At 40.9% G+C, this 12,732-nt stretch overlaps 1 protein-coding gene across 4 annotated transcripts; it reads left to right on the top strand.

The window, feature by feature from the left end:
- Positions 1–6: 6 nt before the first annotated feature.
- Pgap4 (post-GPI attachment to proteins GalNAc transferase 4) lies at positions 7–12,300 on the top strand. 4 transcript variants are annotated; one of them, XM_019206117.2, is made up of 3 exons: positions 7–223; positions 7,576–7,756; positions 9,259–12,300. In XM_019206117.2, exon 3 carries the CDS (start codon positions 9,363–9,365, stop codon positions 10,545–10,547), a length of 1,185 nt encoding a protein of 394 aa, XP_019061662.1. In that variant the 5' UTR covers positions 7–223; positions 7,576–7,756; positions 9,259–9,362; the 3' UTR covers positions 10,548–12,300. The 4 variants fall into 4 exon arrangements, with proteins under 4 accessions (XP_019061662.1, XP_019061664.1, XP_010612642.1 ...); XM_019206118.2 differs by lacking the exon at positions 7–223 and adding an exon at positions 7,355–7,369; XM_019206119.2 differs by lacking the exon at positions 7,576–7,756.
- The last annotated feature ends 432 nt before the right edge of the window (positions 12,301–12,732 follow it).

Below are 12,732 nucleotides of genomic sequence, written 5' to 3'. Positions count from 1 at the left end.
CCCCGGCGTGCGGCCCTGGGGCCTGGGGGATGCGCGAGGGCGCTGCTGCGCTTCGGTTTCTCCTAGTCCCGGGCGGGGGAAGGTGACCAGGCGGAGGGAGGTACCCCTCCCAGTTCCCGGAAACGGTGGCTGGTGGGAACCAGCGAGGCGAAGGAGACGGGCCACCTAGTGTAGGCCTTCAGGTGGAGAAACTGAGACCCGAGCGCAGCGGAGACTGCCCAAGGTCAGTGGCGGGCTCTGGTTTTGCCCTTATATTCTTTTTCGAAGAGCGAGGGTTAGGATTTCCTGGATGTGTCTGGCCCGTTTGTGGCCCTTGGCCGTGGACACAGCAGATGCCGCGCTGCGCCCGCCCTCCCTTGGTGCTAGAGCTCTTCGTTGTCCGTGTGACCAGGGCTTCCCGTGCTCTGCCAGTGTTCTCCTCGCCGGACCGCAGGGCGGCTCCAGTGATGATCTCACTATGCGGACCATTAGCAAAACCTGCAGATGTGTGTGTGAGTGTGCACGCGAGTGTGTTTCCCCAAGAGAACTAGACCTGGTAGGGGAAAATGCTTCAGGAGCAGATTTCTAGGGACCACTGCACGAGCTACTTAAAGAGGCAAGAAGACTAATACGAAGAGAATTGTTAGATTTTATAAAGTATAAACTCATTACAGAACATTCAAGATAAAAAAGAGAAAATAGATACCTTAAGACTTCATTTCCTAGATTGTTGAGATTTTCTTGTTCTCTATATTCATGCATTTTAAATTTTAAATCAGTAATATGAACAGAAAATGGTATCATTAAAATTTGCATGTCTTAATTACCCCTAGGAATCAATATCTATTCGTTTGTGTATTAAAGAGTGAATTGCCTTAATTCTTTTGCCCATTATTTAGTTACAGCATCTTTCTCTTACTGATTTTTAAACAAAGTATATTTACACATTGATAATTATCTGACATATATATTGCTCCAAAAGAGGCCTACCTGATAGTTTTCAATAATTTTAATTCCAGATGATTGTTTGAATATTTTGTCAATTTTTATATTGTGATGGTGGTTAAATGGGTGTATAAATTTGACAAATCTCATTGAAATATACAATTACACGGTGCATTTTACATATGTAAAATATACCTCAATAAAGGTTTCCTTTTAAAGGGAAAAGGTTTATTTAGCTTACAGTTCATAGCAGACACAATAAAGTTGAATTTTTTAAAAGTCAGGACAGTTACGATGCTGGTTTATCGGAATCTGTCTACTCATATATTAAAAACTGTTATAAAGCTTCAGTAATTGAAATATCATAGCCCTGGCACCAAAATATAAAGTTGCAAAAATCCACAAACAGTTGCATATATATAATAATTTAATACATCATAACTGGAACAATTAAATTGGAGATTTTTAAAAAATAGCCTTAGGCTCCTTGCCTGTCACATTCACCATCCCAGTGTCTGGCACAAGACTTAGTAGTGTTGAAATGAATGCTTAGTAACAATCATAAAAGTAACACATGTTTGTACTTGCTTTGGCAGCACATATACTAAAAGTAATACATGTTCTTTGCAGGAATGTAGAAGGTAAGACAGGAAACCTCCATCTTCCATACTGTTCATCTCTCCTTTACCAAATTATACTCCACATTAAAAAAATAAATTGGTCTTATTATGCACGTTTTTCTACAGTTTGCATTGACATAGCTTGCAATTTCCCAAAGAGACTGTGAAGTCTGTTTGGATTGCTCTAATAGATTCCCAAAGATTGAGTGGCTTTAACAATAGAAACATTTGTTTCTTTTTTTTTTTTCAGCTTTAATTGAGTTTATTGGTACATTTTAGGGATACAGTACAGTTACATTCATTGTTGGGATCTTGTACCTCTACATGACAAGTCTTGATTCTCATTTTTTTCCCCTTACCTCTGCCCTCCCTTCACCCCCTTCTCCCCTCCCCATCTACAAACACTTTATTTTCATCTTTTCATTCTCTCACATTTTTTTCTTTTCCCTTTTTACTCTTCTCCTACCCATCCCACCTTCCCTACACCTTTAGCTCCTTTCTTCCCATTTCTAAATGTCAGTAATCTTATTAGAATCTTATGCATTGTTGCAGATTATTTACACCAGGGAAACTATTCGGTATTTACACATGTTGGACTTATTTATTTCACTTAGGAGTATATCTTCAATATGTATCCATTTTCCTATGAATCAATCTATTTTCTCATTCTTTATGGCTGAGTAATATTCCATTTTATAGAAAAACCAGAACTTCTTTATCCAGTTTCCAACGGATGGGCAAATAAGCATTTGTTTCTCACACTTGTGGAGGCTGGAAGTTCAAGATCAGGGTGCAGGCATGGTCAGGTTCTGGTGAAAATCCTCTTCTTGGTTTCAAACCAAAGGGCAGGATTCCTTTTGTGTCCTCACAGGAAATATAGCAGAGAGAGGAAGCAAGCTACCTCCTGTTTCTTCATAAGAGAGTACTTACTAGTCCTCCGTGAGGGATCCACCCCCATGATTTAATTATGTTTCCGAAGTCTCATCTCGGAATATCATGACCTTGTGGATTAGCATTTAACCTAGGAATTTTGAGGGTACACATTCAGTCTGTAGAAAAGACACAGCTAAGCCCGTGCTGACTCCCTCCTCCTTTTCCTCCCTCTCCTCCTCTTCTTCCTGTTCTTCCTCCTCCTCCTTTCTGTCGGTATTATATTTTTTCAGTTTTCATAGCATACCCTCGTATGATTATCTAAACATCTGTTCCCTGTACCTGGAATGTTTTTACCTAAGCTAATTGCCTTTTCCTCTTTCCTGTCTTCTCTTCCCTCTCCATTTTTCTTCCTTTCTTTCCCCCTTTTTTCTACCGTTATCCCCCTCCCCATCTTTCTCCCCTTTTCTTTCTATTACAAACAAAACTGATGTGAAAATGCCTTGTCCACTTTTATTAGTCTAAGTGGAATTTCTGCATGGTATATTTTTAGAAGTAGAATTGCTGCATTAAAGGAGATACAAAAATAAGATTTTCTGGGCATGGTGGTGCACACCTGTCATGCCAGCACTTGGGAGGGGTGAGGTAGGAGGATTGCTTCAAGTTCAGGGCCAGCCTGAACTACATGCTGAGATTTCGTCTCAAAAACAAAACAAAAAATGTATAGAAGTACCACCCCAATATTACCTCCAAAGACTGCACTTTATATGATGATGTTCATTTGTAACTGTACCATTCCTTCTTGAAGTAAATTGAATTCAGAGTACGGTAAATATAGAGGTTAATTTTGGAGAAAGCCACTTCTTTCTATTTCTGAGTCTTTCAGGGGATAAAATGTTCTTTTTTTCTATTTCTTAATGACTTCTTTAATTTTTTATATTATTGCTATATGTTTGGAAAACTTAATGATTATATTCCCTGAAGGGAAGGTGACACATGTACAAAATCTTAATTCCTCTTTCTTTCCTACCCCTCCCTGCTGCTTTCCTCCATCTCTTGGTCCCTTTTCCCTTTTACAAAAGATCTATCTACCTATTTTTATTACTGTCTTTTCTTTTAGTCTTTATATATATTGTGGGTTTCTCATGCAAGAGAAATGATATGATATTTAAATTTGTGCATCTCATTTACTTCACTTAACAGTATAGTCTCAGGTGAATCCATTTTCTAGAAATGAGTTTCTAAAAAGTTCTTTAATAGAATTCCATAGTGTGTATGTACATTCTGCATATTAAATGTATTCCTAAGCATTTTAACTGAGTATTATTCCTTTTTTTTTTGGTACCAGGAATCAAACTCAGGACCTTGTGCTTGCGAGGCAGGTGGCAGCACCACTGAGCTAAATTCCTGGCCCTAGTGTTTTTCCATTTTGATTGAGATCTTTTATTCTATTAATTTTTTATTGATTAGGTGAAAGCATTTATTTTATGCATAGTATAAATATATATTGTATGCATAAATATAATTAGAGGTATTCAGAGCCATATTTGCTATATTCTGATTCTATTACCTACCACATCCCAATAGTTTTTACTACTTTTTTGTGGGAAGGATGCCGGGAATCGAACTCAGGGCCTCATGTTTACCAGGAAAGTGCTGCACTGTTAAGCTACATCCCCACCCTGTTTTTACTATTTCTAATGGTTTTTCAGCTGATTTTCCTGGACTCCCAATCTTTGCAGAGACAGTAGTGCATATTGGTTAAGAACATGAACTCTAGAACCAGTCTCTTTGGGTTCAAGTTTGACACCCCACCTTCAGTACAAATTAATGGTTTCTAAGCTTTTTCAGCTATACAGTGAAATTAATAACTTCTCATAGGCTTTTTATAAGGATCATTGAGGTACTTAGAATAGTGCCTGGCATGTAAGTGCTCAGCAGTTGTCTAGAATTAAGTTGATCCCTGTACATTTTTGTGATCAAGGTCTTTAATACTCCCACTTTTATACTTGAAGAATTGGGGCCCATACAAATCAAAAGACTTCAGGTGGCCTTTTATTTGTTTAGCAGTCATTGACTCTCGTGTGCATACAGTACTATGCTGCCTCAGTGAAGGATATCAAAAATAAATTCAACTGAATCCATTAAAAAGAGATTTAAAACTCTCAGTGGGGCAAAAAGGGCTATGAAGAAAGCCATAGACGGCAAAAGGAATCCTGAATAACAGATGGCTTTGAAGTTTGTCCTGTGTTTGAATTGCCTCCTTTTGATTTGCTATCATTTTTTTTTTCAATTTGAATGGAATTAATTCCTTTACCTCGTAAAAAGTAGAGTTGCCATTTTGGTTAGAAGAAATAAATTCAAGGGTCTAGCACAACCCTGGGGTACGCAGTAGTGACACAAGTGGTAGTTATATATAGAAGATGCAGTCAGAACTTGCACGTCTTTTGGACCCAACTGCCTAGGAGAACGACGGTATCATTCTGGAAGAACAGTGGACTTGGGAATGTCAGGAACGGTTCTTAAATGCTCAAATCCTGACACCTAACCTGGGGTTCCCCTGTCACACCCTATGGTGCCTTTAGCTTTTCAGAAGCTGTATTCGAGTGTACTGTGACTATCACTGCACTTGTTCATCTTTATTTCTGTGTCTTTGTCCTTTACTGGTTTCCCTGAGCCTTATACCTTAATGTGGTAACAGGCAGAATCCAGTTTAGGAAATAGCTGAGTGTCAAGGTGCACTTACAAAGCATGGATCAGAACTAAGTAAAAGTTGTTCTTTAGAATTGGGAGTGTAAGGTTTAAACATCACAGTGTTTCTCTTGTGAGAAAGGCAAAGGGTAAATAAACTCCAGAATGGAGTATGGATATTGAGAGGTAGGAAGAACATATTCAAATGAGGAGAGGAACCAAGGAGTGGGAAAGGAGAAGAGGGAAGGGAAAAGGAAAAGTGAATGGAAGGAAAAGATGGAAACAGAGCTTGTGTAAATAGGGAGAGGAAGAACAATTGAAGAGAGAGGAGAGGAATGGGAAAGAAAGAAAAGAACTGGGAGTATAGTGTTGTGCTCACAGTGAAGGAGTGCTAGCCTGAGCAGGCGACATTGTGGGTAACTATGGCATTCTGTGAAAAGCCATCATAGTGATCATGCTGACACGGCCCTCCTTCTGTCCCACCCACTTGAGTGGGCTGGGAGTAAAGAACTTCCTGCACATTACCAGTGAAAAAATCTTCCATTCTTGTTTTTATTTTTATTTTTTTAGTACCAGGGATCAAACTTGGGCCCCTTGTGCTTGCAAGGCAGGTGGCAGAATTACTGAGCAAAATCCTCGGTTTACCAGTGAAAAATAATGTCTTTAGATTTTTTTCCTCTGTGGTCAGTAGTTGTAAAACTAGATTAACAAAATGAAACAGATTATAGGTGGTGATGGACACCACACCTCCTGGGCCACACTTGTTTAAATCCTTTAATAAAATGGTTTAGAAGGCAAACAAGGGTGTGCTCTTGAACGCCTGCATAACTCAGTGTGGCTGGAATCTTGCCAATTCAGTCATCTAACCATTGAATGGAGCATGTGCCCTCAGCTCCTATAGTCCAAGGTGGGTGTGCTAGATTGCATTGTTGATCTAAATACTTTCTTCATCTTCCTGAGATGGTTTGTATCTCCCCAGTCATCGACGAGTCTCCTTTTGTCAGCCACAAAACCAACAGTGTGTAAGAAAAGAGCACTTCCTTCTGCCTGGTTTCTGGAGGACAGACAACATAGAACAGAGGCACAGTTGACCCATAGAGCAAGTAATATGAGCGACAATGAAGGCTTCATTCTTGAAGAAGAGAAAAAGAATGGAAGGAAGGAAAAGAGAGAGGGTGGGAGGAAGGAAAGAAAGTAAACCAGTGTACTATAAAGGGGCTTCTAGGAATTGACACAATTTTTTTTGTTTTGTTTTGTTTGTTTTTTGGGGACCTATGTATAAACTTAAAAAATGCAAAGTAATTACAAAGTACTCTAGCATTCAAATCTGTTTATTTAAATTTAATGTAAGAGAATTACATTTCTTCTGTGACATATTTAGAATAAAAGGTATTTATTGCTTCCTATTGGTAGCATATGTACCTGAGTTCTATGTACTTGATTGTCACATATATGTAAGAATCAAACTCAAAAACTCTTAGTTCTTATCAGCTAATGAGATGTATTACTGAATCCTGTCCTGACTCTGACAGTGTACCATGATAGGGCGTGTGGGTGTTTATGCCACAAGGACATTCTAGAAATTTCTCTGAGCAGATTGCTGTATCCTTTCTTTTCTCCTGAGGCTCTAGAAGCTGGCCTACTGCTTTTCTTTTTTATTGACTCTTCACCTCCCCTTCCCATGCTGTGTGGAATGAGTGAATTTCCCTATCTTACTGCTTTTACCAGTGGGTGGTGCATGAACTTGATATGTTGCATTCTTAAGCAAGTGGGTAAAGGTACTTGCATGTTTTAATTGGGCCTGTGTAAGGCTTCTGTCCGATATGAGTGTCCATATCAGGTGGCTGTTTATCTGCACTTTGATCTAGCAGGAGAGGCACATCAAATGATTTGCTTCTAACCGACATTCTGAATCTGAATCCAGTTGGGCCAGACAATCCACAGTTCTGTGTGTGAGAAATGCATGTTTTTATTGTAAATTATAATGATTTGGGGCTGTTGATCACCCCAGCAAGCAGTGATCACTGCAAGGGAGGACAGTGGGTCCTCTCAACTAGATCTGATCATCAATGAAGCAGCAGTCTTGTTACCATATTTTTGAAGTAAAGAACTTTGTGTAAGATATTAATGATTTTATTGTGCCTTGTAGGAAAAATTTCCTGAGATTAAAGGTCACTTCGTATCAATTTTGGGCGTTCCCATTTCTGTCCTGCCTGCCATATCTTGGTAGTGATAGCCCTTGATGGGTCCCTGGCATTTTCTTGGTAGGTATTTTCCAGGCATTTCCCTGGCTGGCTGTTTTATTTTATTGACTCTATTTAGGTCCCTCCTGGATGGCCCTTCCTTTGTGATAATTGTCAAGTGGATTGTTTTCTTCCAAATGTGTACAAACCTTGTCATTCTTCATAGGGAAGAGGTTTACTTTCAATACAAGTAAACATTGCATTGACCTTACTGGCTTTACATTCAGTAATAGCAAGGACAGGGAGGACAGTTCAAGCTGGAAGCCACCGGAATGCCACTACACCAGGAGCACGAGCTCAGCCCACTTCAGTATTTGGTCTCTACTAGTTGTGATGTGGAACTGATGAGGCTACATGGATGTGCAATCCCACTGACCTGAGAAGATCAGAAGGAGAAGCAACCAGAAGGTAGTACCCTACTAGTCCATAAAGCAACAAGCCTAGGATTCCCTGATATTCTTTCCTTCCTTGGATACTATCCACAACTCTCACTTAGGGTGAGAGATTAGAGTAGTCTCTTTCACCTCTAAGGTTCCCTACTATAATCTGCTTCTGTTGCTGAAACCAAACTTGTCTCTCACTTTCAATACTTACAGACAACATTTAGTTTTTCATTGACCTTACTGGATTTACACTGACTTTGGCCTTTTTATTCTGTTGTTTGGTACAAGTCTGTTTTCCATCAGAACATTAGACCTACTTACTCCTGAGATATCCTAAGAGTTGATTATAGGGATATATACACATACATATATAGTTTTTACTCTGCATTATCTTACTTCTGAACACATGTAATACTCAGTAACCCCATGAGGTTGGTATTATTAACTTTCATTACAGAGCCAAGGAACCTAAGATGTAGAAAGGTGAGGAACTTCTTACCAATAAGTAGCAGAGCCGATTTCACACCGACACGCCAGTGTCTTCAGGCCTGTGCTCCAAGTCTTCACTTCCCACAGCATTCCTTTCTGGACTGGAGTCAGGGGAACTGTCTCTTCCGTCTTCACCTCTGCTTACTTCTTTCCTCTCTCATTGAAAAGCTACTTGTAGATCCTCCTCCAGATGTTCCTGTCCCTTCCAAAGCCTATGGCTCTAGTTTGCTTGTGTATAGGAGATACTTCGTCTCACGGGTTTCTGTGATAGTTCTATAAACATAAAATAGAAGAATAGTCAGGACTAAATGATTATACCATTTGAAGTATAGCTGCATGAGCTTAGAGAATTATGAGGGTTAAGCGGGTGAAGGGAGGGCAGAGGTATGGGGAAAAAACAAGAACCAAGACATATTATGTAAAGGTACAAGATCCCAATGATAAATGTGACTGTATTGTTTGCTTTGAATGTACCAATAAATTTAATGGGGGAAAAAAAGAGAAATATGAATTGAAGACAATATTAACTGACATTTCAGAGAATCCTAAGTATTGTTTTTTTTTATTTGTTTGGCATATGCAGAAAAGACCTGAATTTTCAAAAATTACTGTGCACAGTTAAACAATAAGTACTTAATGTATGTGTATAGTGGAACTTGCTCTAAATGTGTATATTTCTCTGGGCCTACTGTCTGTCTGTCTGTCTGACTGTGTCCCGAGAACCCATGACTATGTAGCTAGCAGATAAAAATCATGATCTTACCTGCCTAGCTGGTGAGTTTTTGGCACACTCTACACCTAACTAAGCGTCTTTAGGCATGGGGATTTGCATAGATGCAGTAAGGTCTCCCTACCATAGAAAAAATAAGAATGCTGTAAAGATTACCATTAGAAACAACCAGACAACAGTTCGCTAATACAGTATCTAGTAGCAAAGAATCTTGAACTAGAGTTTCTGGTTTGATATATTCTAGGTTCAGTCCTTGGAATTTTTTTTTTAACACTATCTTTACCATTCCCTACTTTCTCTTTCTTTAGGCTTGCCTTGCAATGTTTCTGTCCTGAGTTCCAGGATGGTTCATTCTTGGGACCAGACATGATGAAGAGTTGACCTCAAGAACACAGCACCGTCTCCAGCTGCCATGCTCCTCCGGAGGCTGCGGCGACTCACCTGGGGCAGCACTGCTGTCCAGCTCTTCATCCTAACTGTGGTGACATTTGGCCTGCTGGCTCCCCTGGCCTGTCACCGGCTTTTGCACTCTTATTTCTATCTGCGCAATTGGCATCTGAACCAAATGAGCCAAGAGTTCCTGCAGCAAAGTCTGAAAGAAGGGGAAGCTGCACTCCACTACTTTGAGGAGCTGCCCTCTGCTAATGGCTCAGTGCCCATTGTCTGGCAGGCCACACCCCGCCCCTGGCTGGTGATCACCATCATCACTGTTGACAGGCAGCCTGGCTTCCACTACGTCTTACAGGTGGTGTCCCAGTTCCACCGGCTCCTACAGCAGTGTGGCCCCCAGTGTGAGGGATACCAGCTCTTCTTGTGCAATGTGGAGCGCAGTGTGAGCCATTTTGATGCCAAACTGCTCTCCAAGTATGTACCTGTGGCCAACCGCTACGAGGGAACCGAGGATGATTATGGTGATGACCCTTCAACCAACTCATTTGAGAAAGAGAAGCAAGACTACGTGTATTGCCTTGAATCCTCACTGCAGACCTACAATCCAGACTATGTCCTGATGGTGGAAGATGATGCTGTTCCAGAAGATCAGATATTCCCAGTCTTGGAGCACCTTCTGCGGGCTCGCTTCTCTGAGCCACACCTCCAAGACGCCCTGTATCTTAAGCTCTATCACCCTGAGAGGCTCCAGCACTACATCAACCCAGAGCCTATGAGGATCCTGGAGTGGGTCGGTGTGGGCATGTTGCTGGGGCCCTTGCTAACCTGGATATACATGAGGTTTGCCAGTCGCCCAGGCTTTAGCTGGCCTGTCCTGCTCTTCTTCTCACTGTATAGTATGGGACTGGTGGAACTGGTGGGCCGGCACTATTTCCTTGAACTGCGGCGCCTGAGTCCTTCCTTGTACAGTGTGGTTCCTGCCTCTCAGTGTTGCACCCCTGCGATGCTCTTCCCTGCACCCGCAGCCCGCCGAACCCTCACCTACCTGTCCCAAGTGTATTGCCACAAGGGATTTGGCAAGGATATGGCACTGTACTCACTCTTGAGGGCCAAAGGAGAGCGGGCCTATGTGGTAGAGCCCAATCTGGTGAAGCACATTGGGCTTTTCTCCAGCCTCCGGTACAATTTTCATCCCAGTCTGCTCTAGAGTGCCCAAAAATGCCTTTCGGAAAGTTATCACTTCCTAGAGATTCAAACACTGGTTCCTTATTTAGACATGATTGCTTGCAGCTATTTCATGGTTTAATGTTGCTAGGAGTGAAGGCACTGAGACAACTGAGAATCCTGCATTAATCAGCATTGGCTTTGGTAACCCCCAGCAGGGTCGGCGGTTTGCTACAGGTCTGGACCTCTCTCCCGCCACACAGCCACACTGCCTCATGCAGTCTGTCCCACCCAGCGGGGGTTCATTTAAATACCAGTTATGTTCCCCAGTTATTTGTAAGCTCTGCTTTGTGAGGAACTTGTGACTCCCCAAAATCTTGTGCACAGTGATACATGATTGTTTAGGATTTTGATGGTAGAATTTGGTGAAAGGTGAGAGCCTTTTGAATGGATTTCCTTCCATTGGATATGAGAATGAGTGTATGTTTAGAATGTAAGCCTAGAGAGTCAGGACCATGTTGGTATATTCCATTTGTTTCCTTGACTTGGTGTAATAAAAATTGTTAAAAGCCATGAAGTCCCTGGCATTTTGTAAGCAAGTGATCTGGCTTTTTTATGGCCTGGCATTTTCTTTTCTCATATACCTGTAATCAGTATTGTTAGCACTCTTAAGACATAGCAGGATCTGGAAGTACTTTCTGAATCAACAAAGTTCAATTGTCTACATTCAATGTGGTTTAATATTGAATATTTATATAATACTCGGATTCTTTGACAGTTGGATATTTCAGATGGATTAAGAATGGGTGAATTCTTTGTTAGAATATCCTTTTCCCTCACTTTGTCCCCCGCCACACACACTTTTCACTGCACTTCTTTTTCTTCTGGTAGTGTGATAGTATAGAAGAAGAGGCATAGGATGTAAAATCAGAAAACCCAGACCTTGTCTTTCAGGTGTCTGGCATAGCCTAATGATAAGACTTTGAGAAAGTCATATAACCAGTCTGGGTCTCTACTTCTTTGCCTGTAAAGTGAGGGTAGTAGTTGCCACCTTTTAAGGTAGGCATGAGCATAAAATGATAGAATGGTTATGAAACATCTAGCAAATGCTAAACTCAAAGAAGGATACTTGACAGATGTTTTTTTCTCTCTTGACATAAGCATACAGAACTCCAGTGCATTTTGGATAAAAACATCGGTGATGTTGTTTAAAGTGTGACATAGGGCAAGGGGCTGACACCCGGGCAACAGTTGGTCCAGTCCGAACTCTGCTAGAATAGAGGCTGACTTTGCTTTGTGCCTTCTGAAGAACATGCAGCTCAGCTTTCACCTAGCCCCACCTCCCACCAAGCCAAAATTAAATTGTTCATTCAGACTAGAATTGAGACTCCTGTTGAACTCCTGCCGAGACTACCATCTGAAAATTGCCTTTCTGAAGAGTTTCAAATAAATGTTCTTTAAATACTTATTAAAATACTGGCCAGCAAGTCCCTTTATGGAGACGGATGATTACATGCGACATATCAAGCAGTTGTTTACTTTGTTTTGTTGCCATGGCTATCATTTGCTTTTAAACTTTCACTTATGTCTTGAGATCCATTCAAGAACACTAAGGAAGATAAAGGGACCGATCTGCCATTCTGTACAGGTGAACAAATTCAGACATAGAGATTCGAAACAGGTCCATAGCTGAACAGCAACAGAACCAAGCTGGAAACATAGCTCTTCTTACCTCCAGCCCTTGTACATTTTTTTTTCTTTTGGTACCGGGGATTGAACTCAGGACCTTGTACTTGCAAGGCAGGCATGGTGCAACTGAGCTGAATCCCCAGCTCCCCTGTACTTTTTTCTGAATCACATTTATTTTTTATGTGGCAAAGTCTGGTTTGTAAAAATATTGATCATAATCCAGACTAAATAGTGTTTGTAAACTAAAATAGTAGAAACCCATTATTCTGTTAGTCTTGAAGAATAAATGATAGACATGTATATGTTCTGTGTTTATAGTGAGCTGTTATATATCCCTCAGCAATGCCCCAAGTGATCAGAGATGCGAGGTGACTCATTACTGATATCCACATTCTGCTCTCCATGCTCCTGGTAATAGATTCAAACCTACGTTTTAGAACTGAGCCACTTCCAATTTAGACTCACAAAAGTTGTTACATAATGATTGGGTCTCCTCGTGAAGGGCTTTTGACCAGCGACAGGAGAATCGTATTAAGCTA

Source organism: Fukomys damarensis, unplaced genomic scaffold (assembly GCF_012274545.1).
Source record: "Fukomys damarensis isolate Sample0158 unplaced genomic scaffold, DMR_v1.0_HiC HiC_scaffold_36, whole genome shotgun sequence".
Taxonomy (NCBI): domain Eukaryota; kingdom Metazoa; phylum Chordata; class Mammalia; order Rodentia; family Bathyergidae; genus Fukomys; species Fukomys damarensis.
Note: the sequence above shows the minus strand (reverse complement) of the source record. Positions and strands in the feature narration are given on the sequence as shown.